General features: G+C 31.9%; 2 protein-coding genes and 1 long non-coding RNA gene across 4 annotated transcripts; 1 reads left to right on the top strand and 2 right to left on the bottom strand.

The window, feature by feature from the left end:
* Positions 1–2150: 2150 nt before the first annotated feature.
* LOC129314994 (uncharacterized) lies at positions 2151–4677 on the bottom strand. The gene is made up of 4 exons (XR_008594356.1): positions 4470–4677; positions 4152–4246; positions 3377–3447; positions 2151–2406 (listed from the first exon to the last, which is right to left on the bottom strand). It is a non-coding gene; the product is annotated as an uncharacterized LOC129314994 (long non-coding RNA).
* An 843-nt stretch (positions 4678–5520) lies between these two features.
* Positions 5521–8913, top strand: LOC129316608 (uncharacterized). The gene is made up of 4 exons (XM_054961022.1): positions 5521–5619; positions 6029–6481; positions 7318–7378; positions 8538–8913. Exons 1-4 carry the CDS (start codon positions 5521–5523, stop codon positions 8573–8575), a joined length of 651 nt encoding a protein of 216 aa, XP_054816997.1. The 3' UTR covers positions 8576–8913.
* Positions 8914–13205: 4292 nt separating this feature from the next.
* On the bottom strand, positions 13206–16387 carry LOC129315280 (disease resistance protein L6-like). 2 transcript variants are annotated; one of them, XR_008594430.1, is made up of 5 exons: positions 15616–16387; positions 14468–15457; positions 14081–14360; positions 13745–13777; positions 13593–13654 (listed from the first exon to the last, which is right to left on the bottom strand). XR_008594430.1 is itself a non-coding variant. In XM_054958875.1 (4 exons), exons 1-4 carry the CDS (start codon positions 16116–16118, stop codon positions 13304–13306), a joined length of 942 nt encoding a protein of 313 aa, XP_054814850.1. In that variant the 5' UTR covers positions 16119–16375; the 3' UTR covers positions 13206–13303. The 2 variants fall into 2 exon arrangements, 1 of the variants encoding a protein (XP_054814850.1); XM_054958875.1 differs by lacking the exon at positions 14468–15457 and having other exon boundaries at positions 13206–13654; positions 14081–14135; positions 15616–16375.
* Positions 16388–17216: the final 829 nt, after the last annotated feature.

Genomic DNA, 17216 nt, shown 5'->3' with positions numbered 1-17216 from the left:
CTCAAATAATAATTTTTATTTGATAAAGGCAAATGTGGAATTAGTGAAAAAATTTATATTGAAAAGAACTGAGGTTTTGAAATGTTCATGCGAGTTTGATATTGAAAGTACAAAATTTTATTTTGAAAATGATTAATTTCTCACATGTTTGAAAAGTTTATTTTAGAGGACTGTACGCAGAGCACTGATTGCTAACGACAATTCCATTAGTCCTTGGCGCGCCATGGTCAATGACTAGCTAGTTTGATTTTTGTGAGCTCTATTCTTACGTTGGTTATTCATTGGTTAAATACCTACGTTTATTTTCATGACTTTGAGCCGCGTTTGGTTAGTATTATCCTCGTGGACTGTACATTTATGTTTGTTTCATGACTTCAACTGCGTTTGGTTACTTACCCTCATGGACTGTATGTCCACATTTGTTTTCGTGGCATAAACTATGTTTGGTTATTTATCCTCGTGGACTGTGTGTCCACGTTTGTTGAAAACACACACACACACACACACACACACTTTATTGGTTTTAAAAAGTGAATGTTACTATTTTTATTTACCTATTTTATTTTACTTTACATGATCAAGTGATAAGGCTTTGTCATTGTAAATTTACTAGTTTGGTATTTTTGAAACTACATAGAATTTCTTAATCTTCAAATTTAGTTATTTTATTATATTGGTGTCCTCTTTAAATCGTGCACCAGTTTACTTGATGAATTCTATTTATTTTGAATCTTTTAATTTCATTATCGAAATGTTATTTACTAAAAAAAATTTAGTCTCAAATATTGTAGATAGCTATAGACGTCCAAAGGATCACTGAAGTTAAAGCATTAAATTGATTAAATTTCTATTTGTGGTCAAACTTTAATTTATACATCATACTATGTAATTTGTAAACTCTATTCTAGATGCTCCACATAGACTATAGTTAGGGTTTTTGTATTGAGTAACTATTATTCGTTTGTCTATTGATAAGAGCAAAAAAAATTTCCTCATTGTTGTTTGTGTTGAAATTGTTGTTGTAAAATTTTTAAGAGATTCTATATTAAATTCTCGTAGAGAATTTATGACTTTTGTTAAAATAAAATAAAATAAAATAAAATAAGGAACCCTACTCAATACCATGAATGTGTTATAATTAAAATATATAAGATGGTATTAAGGCTAAAGGGATGTGAGTTCCTATGCATATCCCAAGCCGATCACACCTAAATTTTAGAGGCGTGACAATTACATAGGATTTTTATATAGTACTTTATTAAGTTTAAAGAAAACATAAGAATAGTTGACATAGTTTATTCTGACTTATGATTGAAGATGGATTACAAGAAGGTATAAAGATAAATTAAGATTTGTTAAATAATTTAATTGACTTAAGTATACTTGAAACTCAAACGAAGACAATACTATCTTAAATATTGTTTGCAAATCAATCGTTGATATATTGTGAAGTATGAAGTTGCTTATGATTTGATTTATATTATGTTTTAAGGTATTTGAACATGAAATTTGGAGGAGATATGATTATTTAATTTTCATATTAGAACCTAGAAGAATTATAAATGAAGCTTGAGGAATTATATGCATTTACATATATAAGTTGTAAGGTTGAGAATTACTCATTGGAATCATGTATCACCTGAAGGGAAATTGTTAAACTATTTGGTAATTATAATTTTGTTAAGATTGGAATAAGGGTTGTGTTTATGGTTGAAGTTGAATGCTGCCAAGCATTGTTGAGCTACTTGATAGAAGTTATTGGAGGGTTTAATGAGAGTTTAAGAAGTTAATGAAAAATTTAAAGAGCTATTGAAGAGCTTGAATGTTAATTTTGTTTGCTTATTATAAGAAGGGAAATTATTATGCCAAAAGGATTGTGCTAGGATATATGGGGCGGTATTGAAGTAAGTGAAAATTTGAGATAATCTGTCACGCCCCAAAAATAGAGGGTGACCGGCACGGGTGTGAACCACTCTCACATTCCCGTAAGCCTCCAAGAATATTTATTCCATTTTACAAGAAAAGAAAAAAATTCAATCAAATCACATGAGAATTAAAATAACTTCTTTAAATTCATTATCATAAGAAAGTGTCGATGTTTTTGTAGAAATTTCGGCAAAACCTCCCCTGTAACTAGGATCTCCCAAAAATTCTACAACAAAAATTTCTTTTTTATAGATAACAATATAAATCAGGAGCGTAGCTCCTTCCAGCCAGCAACCAATATACAGATAAAAAATAAGGTTTATCAACAACTTATGTGGAGCATTTACTCTTTCTTTCAAATCAAAAAGATATACAAATTATATATTTACATTAAAGCAACAATACCAATCAAAATGTCCACCCACTATAGCTAGTTGCCCTTTTAGAGGTCATTGGTGGAATTGGCGTCATCTAACCAATCTGAGGCCAAATAATTTTTTCAGTGAATAGCATTCCCATGGTAAAATTCTTAAAATTTAAATTGACAATCACTAATAATGGTGTCAGATAATTGAAAGTAATTCCACCAAAATTTATAAGCATGTAAGTCATAATCATATTTGTAAAATAAGAATAAGTTGAAAACAATTTATGTTATCATGCTAAAAGAAAACAATCTACTCTCATATAACTCAAAGTGATACAAATTACTAGTCAAAATCAGGTAAATTTCGAAAACACATATTAATCAACATTTAAAATTTTGAGAACTCAACAAAATAGGTTACAAATGTGAACACACAGTTCACGAGGGTAAATAACTAAACATGGCTTATGCCACGAAAACAAACACAGACACATCAGTCCATGAGGGTAAGTAACCAAACGCAGCCAAAGCTACGAAACAAACGTGGACACACAGCCCACGAGGGTAAGTAACCAAACACGGCTCAGGCCACGGAATCAAGCGCGGGTACAAAGCCCACAAATACCAAATGTGAGAATAAAACTCACGAAACAAACTATCTAGTGTTTAACCACAGCGCGCTATGGATTAACGAAATTGCCGTTAGCAGCAGTGTTCTGTATAGAGTTATCTTAGAAATTCCATTTCAAACATGCGAGAGAAATAATTATTTTTGAAGTCAAATTTTCATTCTCAAGATCAAACTCGCATGAATTACTTCAATTATATGAAACTTGTCAAATTGATACACCATAACGAATGTACAAACTTGTGCTAATCATGTAATCAAGAAATTTTGAAATTCAATAGGCAAAGGTGCCTTCATCAATATTAGAAATATATTTCTTGAGAAAATGCACAAATCATAATATAACTATTCTTCATCATTATTTCAAAATTTCTAAAACTAACATAATTCATAAAAATGAAATATTTCAATAAAAGATTTTCAATAAATACTCATAAGGAATGCTATTCACTTACCTGTTGAAGTTCTAAATTCCCAAAACTATTCTTGTTTTAAGTCTTGTCAGGGTCTTGTTCTTCCACACACCCTAAAAAATATAAATAAATAGAATTTTAATAACTTTTTAATTTATAGTACACCCTTTACTAACCACCATCAAAAATTCAAAACCAAATTTATGATTTAAAGTTAATTCAAGCATTATCATTCGTTCCTCTTACTTTCTCCATAAAACTTTAGCCATGCCATTTTATTTTCTTGGAACAGAAGTTTTCTCCCAATCTCTGCACCAAATACCTTAGGTGCATTACTTCTACCTTTTCAATTTAAAACATTCAACAAATTCACCAATAACCAAACAAGTTCTAAGTGCTCCAATAGCTATGTGCAATCTCATAATCAAATTACTTTACAAACCTACAAGTTAATTTCTAAATTAATAATTTCTATAAATATTCAAAAGTCAAGTTCAATTTCCTCTTACAAGTCTTTCAACAAACATCTCATAAGCACCAATATTCAAGTTGTATATCTAAACCATTCTCTTCCAATTTTCACCTCAATAACTTCTTTGCATCAGCCATTTCAAATAGAATTAATTTAACTCCAAAATTATGACCCATGTGTATATCACTATCAAGCCTTAAGTCAAATTTTCAGCTCAAATTTGAACCTTCTTCTTGCAACGTACGGGCAGCAACAAAATTCTTTCAAAGAACTCTATAATTTCAGCCATCAACTCACACTCCCTCTTATACAGCTCAACAAAGGAAGAATGCTCAAAATCCTCACCTTAATCACCAATAACAGTGAAAGAGGGAGAGATCAAAAGATTGCCAACCGAACAGGGAGCTACAGCTGAGCAAGGAAAAGAGGAAGACAAAACACTGCTCAAAAGAAAAGAAAAAGACCAGAATCAGCATCAATTTTAGCTCATGACCAACACCACCAACTCCGACGACCTGATTCCTTCCACCCATTAGAAACGCGTGGACGTATTTTACAAGAACAGAGCAATAGCCAGAATCGAGTAGAAGGAAGCATAACAAACTAAGAACATAGCTGAGAAACTTGACAATAGCAACAGAAAAAAAATCCTATAATATGTACCTCACCCAACGATATGCTGTAAGCTTGAACAGGGAGGAAGAAGAAAAAAAAGATTTTCGCTAGCGTTCAGCAACAAGAAAACAAGCTCACTTCCGGCTATCTATGGACAGATTGACAGCAAAGGCTCACGCTGGCGATGATTGAGGACGCAAGGGAAGGAAGCAGAGACACAGAGGAAGAGTAAAGGAATGAAGCATAAGGCAGAGCATTTGACAGATCTGGAATGATCGAAAAAGGGATGAATTTTTTTTTATCAGATTGAAGAGGGGCAGTTTGGTAATTTTGAAAAGCAAAAACAAAATAAAATCCCGCTTTTGTCTTAACCAGATTCGAACTTGGGACTTAATGGTTAGGTTGCTTGAATTATACCACTACACCAACACTCCATATTGTTATATTTCTTCTAAGAATTAATATAATTACCATTGAAACACAAGCTTCTATCTCTAATTATTATAAAAAAAAATTTATGGGTTATTACATAATCGGACTATAGAGATTTTGGAAACCCCCAGGTGAGTAATTAGTGCCTCAAATAAATTCTTACAAAGTGTTTATAAAATTTTTATATTATTCCTTTATAAATTGTATAAATATTCTTATTAATCCTATTGTTATAACTTCACTTTTGTATTAATTGGTTCATTACAGAATCTATTTTATTTTCATTAAGAATAATGCTATTACTAAGGAATATTTGGATCTAGTATATTATTAATCAATTATTTATTCTAAGCTTTTTTGTGGTTTAAATTTTGTAATTTATATGATAGTAGTAAACACAGTGATTTGAGCATGGAGAAAAATTGAAAAGAAAATTTGATAGTTGAATATTATATTTTGAAAGAAATGATTTTAAATGAATATTTTAACTTCATGCATGCTTGATTTAATTTGGGAGATTGAGTTCAAAATGCTAGATGTTAACAACAGTCCTATTAGCCCTTGACCTGTCATGGTACACTTAACTAGCATAGTGCATTAGAGGCCCTAACCCTATGTGCCGGCCAACACACGTGGATTGGAGGATGAAGTTTTGTGGATATAATCCATGCCCATTATTTGTGAGCTTTATGCTTGTGCCTCTTTCTCATGGCTTCTTGCCAAGCCAGCTATGTTATTTACCCTTATAGATTATGTGTTCACACTTGTTAATCATTCTAATTAAGTCCTGCTAAAGAAGGAATTTTGAAAATATTTTCTTTAAATTTGATCTTAGAAAGCAAACTGCTATTTTTACTATATATGGACTTTATATTGAGCAATATATCTATATATATATATCCTAAGATGTTTATGTAATGATCTTAAATTTTAAATTAGTTTTATAGTAAATAGAGAGTGGTTAATTATTGAAACTCCTGCTAGTAATATTTTTTTTAAAGGTCCAGAGTTCGAATTCTACTAAGAAAAAGTTCAATTTTGTTTTGTTAAAAAAAAAAAATTGTGCCATTTCTTGTAATTTTCATTGTGTCATTGCTTGAAATTTTTCCTTGTGCTTTTTATTGTAATTTTTCCTTGTGCTCTTTGTTGTAATTTTTATCATTCTCCATGATCAGCTTTTTATTTCCATTTCCATTTCATTTTCGGGAACCACCAGACGCGAGAAAGAGAGAGAGAAATCTAGAAAAAAAAAGCAGAGAGAGATCACCGCCTCTGCTCTTCTCCGATCCTATCTGGTCACCGACGTTCTCCATTCTTCCTCCTCCGCTGATCAGCTCGCCGTCGACAGGTGCATGAGTTCTGTCCGTGTTGCTGTGTGTGGGTGCTTCAAGATTTTCTTTCTATTTCATTCTTTGTTCTGCCTCCTCTACTGTCGACGGTGCACTTCCGGTAGGTGCGTGAGGAGCTTGATCCGCCAGAGTAGGAGGATCTTCCTACAAGTTCTTCTTCTTCCCTCTTCGCTGCAGTCGACTTCGTCTTCCTCAATTTTGAGTGGCCAAAATTCTTCCCCTGTTCAGCCATATAATCTATCTTCTTCTTCCTTGCTTGTGTTTCGTTGGCTACTTGAGGTGAGGAGCTTCGATCTTTCTTCTCTTTGCTATGTGCGTGTGATTTTGGATTGAGGTCCTGAAATATTACGAATTTTCCTTCTTCCTCTGCTGCACATGTTTGTGGAAAAAAAAAGGGGGTTGTGGAACTAAGCTGAATTTTAGTTTGGGCTATGTCAAAATTTATATTGATTTTGTTAAAGGAATGAGGAATGGAACTTGAGAAGTTGATATATTTATATATTTATGTTGGAGAATTTTGGGAAGTGGAACCATATAGGAAGAAGCTTGGTAATGATTTGAAGTTTAATGGCCACAAAGTGTTTGACAAGATGACCAAGAGGGATTTTTGTTATGTAGTGGTATGATATATATACATATATGATGGGGATATTGTTGATTAAATAAACTATCATTAGGAGATAATTATTCTCTTTGATGGGTGTTGGGAGGTGAATAGATTAATTATAGATATAAGGAAAACCTTTGGAAAGGGAGTTAATGAGAAAAAGAACTTGATTGAGCATTAAGAGGAAGATTTTGAAATAAAGTGACAAATATATATGACAAATATGCCATCATTGATTAAACAATCATGTTAAGCACTTGTTCTTTGTGATGAAAGTTAAAGAAGAAATTAGAGGTTGTTGGGAGAGATATTTGAGTTTGCAATTTAAGAGCTAATTTAATATTCATTTTTGGGATATCATTGGGATATTTGATGCAATGTTAAAAAAGATAAAAGTGAAAGTTTTCTTTCTTTTATTTCTTTAAATTATTTTGGATTTAAATATTTTGGGTAGTAAAGCATGATTGGTGAAGTAACAATGATACTATTTGAATATTAGGAATTTTAGGACAAAGCATTGACCTTCAGTACTAGTTTGGAAGTAAGTTATGCACTTGAAAACTTTACAGGTAAGTGGATAGCGTCCCAACTGATTTTTTTCAATTAAAATTTTCTTTAATAAAATATTACATTTTTTTAAAAATCATTTTAATAGCATTAATGCGATTATTGGATATTTATTGATTAACATTGCTTTATTTTGAGAAATTAGCTTTACCAAATTTGAAATATTATTTGATCAATTAAATCAAGTTTGGACTTTGATTGTGAGATTTTTATTTTATCAAATATTGGATTGATACAGAGAATGATTCTTGTGAGTTCAACTTTGAAATTTTTTGATTATTTGATAAAGGCAAGCATGAGCGTTGGATATGAAATTTTATTCTGGAAAGTTTCAATGCTTAAAAGTATTCATGCGAGTTTGATTTTGAGAATGAGAACTGTATCTTGAAAGTGATGATTTTCTCGCATGTTTGAAGATGATTTTAAAGAAGGGGACTTTATACGGAACACTGGTTGCTAACGGCAGTTCCGTTAGCCCTTGGCGCGCCATGGTACACCTAGCTAGCAGGGTGTTTATAGGAGGTGCTAGCCCCGTGCGATGGCCAACGCACGTGGAACGGAGGGATGATTATTCGTGAGCATTGTACTCACGTTTGTTTCGTAGCTTCGGCTGCGTTTGGTTACTTACCCTCGTGGATTGTGTGTCCACGTTTGTTTCGTAGCTTCGGCTGCGTTTGGTTACTTACCCTCGTGGATTGTGTGTCCACGTTTGTTTCGTAGCTTCGGTTGCGTTTGGTTACTTACCTTCGTGGACTGTGTGTCCACGTTTGTCTTTGTGGCATAAGCCGCGTTTGGATATTTACTATCGTGGACTGTGTGTCCACGTTTGTGAATTGTTCTGATAAATCCCCAAAAATATGTATTTTCAATTAATTGGTGATTTTATATTCAATGGTTTTAAATTGGTAAATATTGTTGTTCTTATTTATTTATTTCATCGTTTTGACTTGTCAAGATCCAATGTTAAGGTTGTTTTGTCATTATAAATTTAAAGTTTATTGATGTTGAAGTTATACAGAACTTTTATTCCAAGTTTACAAAATTTGTTTATATTGAATTGTCTTTCTTTAATTTATATAAATGTTGTAGCTATTAATTTTGATTTTTTTAAAAAAATTATGGTTGGGACGTTATTCACTAGAAAGTTATTTTTGGTCTCAGATAGCGTAGCTAAGGCTGTACGTCCTGCTGATCACTGAAGGACTTCTTTTGCTGAATTATGTGTAGATTTCTTTGGTAAATATCTTCTATTGATACAAATATGAAATTTATGTATCATATTATGAAAAATATAATTAGGTGCTCCACATAGACTATAGTCAGGGTTCTTATTTTGTTATATACTTTGTTTATTGACTGGAAGGAGCAAAGCTCCTGGTTATTGTGATTTTTTTGATTGAACGTTTTGTTGTAAAATTTTCGGGATGGTCCTATTTACGAGGGAAGTTCTGCTGAAATTTCTACAAGAATAAGAAAGCTTTTATGAAAATGATCATGCATGTTATAATTTAATATAAACATAATTATGTTTTAGTAATATGAAGAATTCGTTTTAGGGCTTAAGGGATGTGTGATATGATTCACATTCCGTGCCGGTCACTCTCATTTTTTGGGACGTGACAGTTTAAGTGTGTGAAGAAATTTAATAATTTAAAATTTTAATTATTTCATTTGTATTTATGTATTCAAGGTTTATATTATTTTCAATTGATTATTTTAGTCAATTTATAATTGGCTCATTGATTGCTTTCCATTATTTCCTTTAACTGTAAATTGGGATTCTATTTACCAAAAAAAATTATTTGATCTTAGATGTTGGAGCTGACCTTGTGCCTCTTATTGATTATTGAGGGGTAGTACTGCTTTTTGGAATATGGAAACACACATTAAGCATTTATTTTGATATAATTATGTATTATATTGTACAATAGTAATTCATACTCCTCGTATATCATAGTTAGATTGTAGTATTATTTTGCTAGTGTAGAGGTAGTAGAGCTGTCAATTAGGGTCAAGCCCATAAGGCCGGTCCTTTTAAGCCTGAAAAAATTGAGGGCCAGGCCGTTACTTCGGTCTTTAAAAAGGTAAAGCCCGAAAATAAAAGGGTCGGCCCTTTATGCTCTGTTTGGTTAGGAAGAAAATATGGGGGGAAAGAAAACATGGAGAGAAAACAGATTTTTCCTTGTTTGGATAGGGAAGAAAAAATGAGAGGAAAGAAAAAGTGGGAGGAAAATAAGGTGTGGGACCCACTGTTTTTTTCTTCCAACTTTTCTCTCCAAAAGTGAAGAGATTTTGGGAGTAAAATTTTTTTCCACTGTCTACCCTCTCTCTCTCTCTCTTATTTATTTTGCGCTCTGACTCTCAAGAGACTACTTAATTACATTAATTTAATTTTAATTAAATAGTTTGGTTTATAATTTTTAACTTGTATAGTTATGAATTACATAAATTTAACTATTTAATTAAATAATTTAGCCATTGGCTAGATCAAGTGTCTAGAATTACATTAATTTAATTTTAATTATTTGATTTTAAAATATAATATAAAAATATATTTTTAACAAATAATTTGATTTTAAATTAATTTGATTATGTTAATTTTAATATAATTTCTGCTTTCAATTTATTTTCACAAATATAATTACATGAAACATGATATATTTTGATATAAGGGCATTATAGTTATTATTATATCTGATCATTTTCTTTCCTCCCTATTTTCTCTTGTCCATCCAAACAAAAGGAGTGATAATATTTTCTTTCCAATTTTCTCTTCTCTCCATTTTCTTTCCTCTCATTTTCTTTCCATTCAACTTTTCTTCCCATCCAAACAAAGGGTTAGGGTCAAGGCCAGCCTTTTTAAGCCCTAATACATTTAAAAAAACATAAAAATATATATATAAAAAGAAGACACCACATCACTCAAGCTCAGCACTCACTCTCTAGTTCAGACAATAGACACGCACATTATTATTTGCTTACTTTGAATATTTTTGCATTCTTTTAATAACTTGAAATTATGATTTTGGTTTATTATTTATTGCAAATAATGAGGATGAAAAAGGAAGATATGAAAAGCTTAACTTATTTGTCATTGATGAGGATCCACAAGGACAATGATCAAATCATATTGATGTTGATGATGATGAAAATCATCAAGATTTAGCTAATGATGCTATCAACATGTAATTGATATCGGAGTTGATTTTGGGATGTTATTTTTTTTATCAAACTTAAAATTTTTGTTATGTGAATTGATTTTATTTTATTTTTTTAGACTTAATGTGATGTGTAATAACTGTTAGGATTTTAAATATGTTTTTTTAAATTTTTAAATTGAAAAATTAAAAAAAATAAATAGGGCTGAGGCCCTGAGGGCCGGCCCTTCAGCCCTGAGGGTCAAGGCCGGGCTAGTAAAAATAGAGCCCTGAGATGTAATTGGGCTTAAAAGGGCTAGCCCGTTTAGGCCCTGGCCCTTGAAGGGCCGGCCCTAATTGACACCTCTAGAGGTAGTCTCCTTGGCTAGATTGGCTGATAGGTTTGCTATTGTAAAAATTTCAAAAGGTCCAAATTATAGAGAAGACTCTATCAAAATTTTTAGAAAATATTTAATACTTTACGAACTAAATAAATTATATATCGATAATTTAGTTTAATCATTGGTTAATTAAGGCTTATAAAATGTGAATTTATCTCAAATTCTAATACCGGGGTGTGACAATATCCCATATTATCAAGTATCCATCAAAATTTAAAATCTTTCATTTTTTTTAATGATAAGCAATAATCTATTATAACATGAGATCTCACATTATTATTTTGGTTAAAAGAGAAAATGAATCTCTAAACTATAAGTCCAAGAGCATTTGAAACCTTAAATTTATTTTTAGTATTGTTTTCTTTCAATTTTTAAAAACAATATAATTTAGTCTCTATCGTTAACAAAAGTTAATTTTGATCGTTAATTGATCAAAAAATGATAAAAAAAAGACCTCGAAATTACCAAAAAAGGACCAACAAAATTTTTTGGTCCTTTTTTATAATTTAGAGGCGTTTTACCCTATTAATTTTAAAACCATGGATTCAACTTTGATCCAAATGTTTGGTCAAAATAAAAACCTTGATCCAAATGAACTAAGTTTTGATTAATTTAAGAGGAGAAACAAGTCCCACCAGTCCCCACCTTGAAACCTTCTAGTATTCTTAGTTTCATTTATTAAGTAATAGGTCAGTGGAATTAATTGAATTAAAACATGAAAATGTGAGGTACGGAACTTGAGATTAATTATATTATCAACTTGTTGCCAGCTTTTGCTAAATTACTGTTCTCGTGTGGGTGAATATATTTAATTCTCTTTGTTACTTCAGATTAGATATTCCACGCGTTTCTTGGACTTGGCGTCAATACACAGTTCTCACTGTAACATAATGTAAACATATGTACAGATATTTATATCAAAAAATAACAATAAAATTTTTTTAAATTATATATATGATAATTTAATCTCTCAAAATATTATAATATCAATGAAGTCATTAAGAGACCTCTTTGTGAATAACTTTTTTTTAAAAAAAAGACCATTTTACCCTTATTGAAAATAACATGACCCAATCACAACTTTTATTAAGGAATCACAACTTTTATTCTGTGAATTGCAAAAATTGGACAAGAAATTGTAATTTGTCAATAAAGGTAAAATGATCTTTTTTCTAAAAAAGTTATTAACAAAGAGGTTTCTAGGGAGTTTATTGGTATTATGGCATTTTAAGAGATTAAATTATCATTTATATAATTTGAAAGAATTTTATTGTCACTTTTCCTATTCACATTACAGAACCAAACTAAATTAATATATATATATATATATATAGAGAGAGAGAGAGAGAGAGAGAGAGAAGAGAGAGAACAACAAGCATAATTTAAATGATGACGAGCCATTTTCCCCATTCCCGTAATTGTGTGCAGCCTTGTAAGATTCAGTTTTCAGATTGAGTTTCAATTATTTTAACTCGGTTTTTAAGATAAGAATTTTTATTATTTATAAGTATCTTCTTATTGAAATTCAATGGATACTAAATGTAAGCACCTTTCACACTTATAAATGTCACTCAACTTGTAAAAATCCTCACGAGACTCATTACATTTATCAACTAAAATTTTAATATTAAATAAAAGAGAAGCGGGGAAGATAATCTGGGAAGAGAGAGAGAGAGAATGAAAAAACTTGAAAAAGTGAAGGGGGAAAAAAGGTTCGTCGTCAATCCATCCCTCAATTACTGAAACTGTAGAAATATGTAGTTTCCCAGCAAATTTAAGAATTTGAGCTTTGATATTTCAGCAATTAAGGGATGGAGTTCCAATAATCCAGCACATCCTTTAAGATCTACACTTCCAAAATCATAACTAAATTTTTGGAGAGCCAAGAAGATTCAAGATTTTCAAGTTAGGGAGCATCTTATAAAGTCATTTTTAGAGGGCCTTTTACGTCCCTATTGGGGGACAAGAGCATAGACAATTAGATATAACTACATAAGAAATGCAATAAAAAAAATTTCCAAACCAAATTGAAGTAGACTGAGCTGGACACTTTGCGTAGTGAATTAATCAATATTGGAACTATGAGTGTTCTAAGATATCAAAATTTTGAATCATTAGTTGTTAATGTCAATAAACTGTAATCTTTCAAATTTTTGACCAACAAACACTCAATTACTCTCTTTTGTGTGTACAACATTATATAGAGGATGCTCGTCGAAACATTCAACAGTAAGAAAGTTAATTATATATGGTATTAATAAACAAATTAAATGGAAGGAGTTAAGCAAGTATGAGGGAGCAGAGGATCAGATCTATGAAAAACAAACTTGATTGATTACTGATACAAACATTTCTGAGTACCATATAGTGCACTTAAATAGATTTGTTTCTACATAGCTTTTGTCTCTTCTGAGGAAATGATTCCTGAATAGTCTCTTTCACCAACATCCACAAGAGAAGAAAAGTCAAGACAATCAGCCAACTTGGAGCAACAAGCTAAATTTAGAATTTCTAAAGAAGGTAGTGAAAATAACTTATTGGGAATGCTATCAAGATTAGTACAATTTCTCAAATTTAAGAATTTAAGCTCTAAAAGATCAGCAACAGATGGATCTAGCTGTGACAATTTCGTGCATCCTTCAAGATCTAGCTTCTCAAGTTGTGGAAATCCTTTAAAATTTGGCATCTTGGTTAAATCTTTGGAGCCACAAATATTCATGTTTGTCAAGCAATTGAAAATCTGTGAATGAAAAAAGTGTCCTTGACAATTAATTAAATATACAATGTATGCGAGTTAGACGAACGATGCACATGGTGCAGTTAACATTACCTTTTCTCGTCTCCAGTGTGAGGGGGCTGATACCTGAAAACGATGCAAGAAGTGTGTCTATCAATTATAACTTGGTGCAATTAAGGAGGGGATAATATCACGATAAAGTTAACTACTACATTTTTTCCTTATATTGAAGACCAAATAGGGCTTTTAAACTCTGCCCTATATTAGGACCGGAAAGAATATATACATGGATAAACAAAAATAGAAGTATATAACAGCTTGTCATGTATTAAATAGAAATCATATATTTTATCAGTTAGCAAAAACATTTTTATTATTGCTTATAGATAGGTAGTTTCCATTTACTTGTGATGGAGTTACGAAGTATACCTTTTCTTCAATATCCCATATGCTTGTGATGCAGCTATCAGGCAAAATCAATTCCCTGAGAGAAAATGGATCAAAACTTGATGGTACAGAAGGGAAAGGATACTGGTGCCATGAAATATATCGGAGTCGATTTGAAAGATGCTTTAGGACTCTCAGAAAATTTCATGTTACAAAATATGAGCAGTCTAAGATTTCTCATTTGTGATAAACTTTCGACCCTTAGCCGACTCTGTTGTGAATCTTCTAGATCCAAGACTATAGCTTCAACTTTAAAAGTAGCCTGTGAACAGATACATTTATATAAAATTGACGCAAAGTGAGATTACTTCAATTTTATTACATTATAATGTTAATCTTTCAACCAAAAAATGTACTGGCAAAACTTACCGTGTCATTGTGCATAACACTATAAATGTCATCAAAGTTCCATAATCTGCTCCACTCTTCTGGCTTAGAAGGGAATTCATGCCGAACAATATCTCTTCCCATTTTTTGAAGCAAACTGTGCATTTGTATTTTTTGATCTATAATGGTGATGAGTGATTTTTCAACCAAAAGTTGAACCCCAAGAAAACCACAAGACTGTAAAATTCCTTCTACAAATTTAATCTCCTTCCCTATGAAGAAACATGCTATGTCTAAAAATGCTTCCTTCCATATGGATTTTAGTTCATCAAAGCTTCTTTTTAGGACCTTCATAATTATGAAGTTAACAACCTTTTCGAGGTCAATCATGTCCCATGTTGAAGGTCTCCTATTATACAAGTATGAGTCCATTCGACAATTGCTAATGGAAGACCATTGGCATATTTTAGCACATAATTTATTTTCTCTTCGTAACCCCTCATTGGAAAATAACATTTGAAAGCTTTTTTACAAAATAATTGAAGAGCTTCATCTTGAGTTAATAGTTTAACCCTATAAATTTTGTGCCCCTCAAACACATGAAGGAGTCTTTCATCTCTCGTTGTTATGATGATTCTACTCCCTCCACCTAACAAGCTAGCTTTTATAGCCAGAATTAGTGGTATTTGAACTTCATAAATAGCAAAATCATCATCAAGAACTAAAAGAATGTTCTTGCCATGCACTAGAGTCGAGCTCATATCAAATTCATCTCCATAAACTAAGAAATGAGAAGCATCAAAAAAGTGAGAGATCTTATCATAGAGAACTCTGGCAAGAGTTGTCTTCCCTATTCCACCCATACCACAGATGCCCACAACTCGAACTGAGTCATTTGTACCCAAGTCTAGAAGTTTTTCTACTTCTTTCACTTGAGATTGTATCCCTACTAGGTCAACATCAGCATAAATTAATTCACGCATTTTTCTCTTGACCTCTCTAACCATGTCATCAATAACTTGTGGCCCTGAGCTGAATATGGGAATTAAAACAATAAAAGCACCAAATTAATCACATAGTCGACGATCTTTTTTACTAATTGATCAACATTTATGAGAAGATCTCTATAATTTGCCTACGGAGAGATATGAAAGTTATGATATAGAAAAAATCGAGAGTAAATTACTTACTCGGATGGTACATCCCAGCCAGAGAGGTTGGCCACTCGTTTCATTGCCAACCTCCAACTTTGTACCTTGTGTAAATGTGCTACAAATCTTTGTTCATGTTCAGCAAAAGCTATTTTGGAAACATTACTCTGGTTTTGTACCTCTGATGGATCAACACCATAGAAAATTGGGAAAACAGTGTATCGTGGTTTATGAATGCGTGAAGCGATCTCAAAGAGTTCTTCAAGGCACCATACGGAAGAAGCATAAGTTTTGGAGAAGACCACAATGGAAATGTTGGATTGTCGAATTGCTTTAAGAAAATGATGTGGAAGAAAGATGGTATCACTCGGTTCAAGCTTCTTGCCATCCCAAAAGGTATTCAAATCGTTGCTTTCAAGAGCAGCCCAGAGCCTATCTGTGAAACTGCAAGTTTCATTGTCTCCTTTGAAACTCAGATAAACATGGATCGGCCTTGAAGATGATGATGATGATGATGATGATCCACTAATAAAATACTCCATGTGTCTGAAAGCCTTTCGGGGTTGATGATCAGCAACCTTGAGTCACTGTTGCTCACTGAGCTGTTGAAGATCTTTTAATTTCTTTGCGAATTACTATTGTAAAAGCCCGAAAGAGATCATGATGATATGAAGATGGGTTTCTAATTTCTAAGACAGTGGGTGCGCCTTTGATAAAAAATTAAATTAAAAATTCTGTTGATTTATTATACCTTTTCTTCTGTTGACTGTTGGGTTACTCCATTAAGCTTTGTGATCTAGTGATTGTGATGAAGTAGGTAAAAAGTTGACAGAGACAAGACACCAGCTAGCATGCCCCTTTTGATAATTAATTCTTGACGATTTGTTTTATTTATTTTTTATTAGGACAAGCATTGGCACTGGAAAAGATGATGTCGTGGTACAGAAGCTGAGCTGTAACCGGTGGTTTTGGTGCATATTGTTATGATTTAATGCATATAACCAATCTTATATTTTGATGGTTTGAAACTTAATCCATTGCTCTTGGCCAAAAAAAAAAAAAATTAATTCATTGCTAAATGTATCAGGTGTAATAAATTGCTGAGAACCTTTAATTTGTTCATGTTCAGCGAAAAGGCCGCTTAGCTTTTCAATTGGTAGGAGTCATTCAGACGTATTGTGCTTTATATGATTCTACATTAATGTAGACAACTGGGAAAACAATGTGTCATGGTCCGTGAAGATGCGTAGTTTTTGGAGGAGACGACAATGAAAATGGATGATTGTTGAATTCCTTTGAGAAATTGTGGTGGTAATTTTGGAATAACGTATACGTTGAGGTTCTTGTCACCCCACTCCCAAGAGAAGAGCCTATCTGTGATTTTTCTTTTTTGGGACAATCGCACCAAAGGTCCAATATATTTTGAAATGTTTATGTAGTTCCATAGACCCAAAGTGCAAATTTGTTTCTTTGTGAAAAGATATATTTGCTCTAAATGTATAAATTTTTTAAGTGTATGTACAACACAATATCTGTTAAAAACATGACAAGGTCCACACTTAAGCAACATAATGTCCATTTATTATACATAATCTATGTGATTAAGTTAAACAATAATGTATACGTTTCTTAAGTATATG

This window comes from Prosopis cineraria, unplaced genomic scaffold, assembly GCF_029017545.1.
Source record: "Prosopis cineraria cultivar Desert tree isolate PC_DT_omini unplaced genomic scaffold, ASM2901754v1 PC7, whole genome shotgun sequence".
Lineage (NCBI taxonomy): Eukaryota > Viridiplantae > Streptophyta > Magnoliopsida > Fabales > Fabaceae > Prosopis > Prosopis cineraria.
The sequence above is the reverse complement of the archived record's forward strand: the minus strand, read 5'-3'. Positions and strand labels throughout refer to the sequence as shown.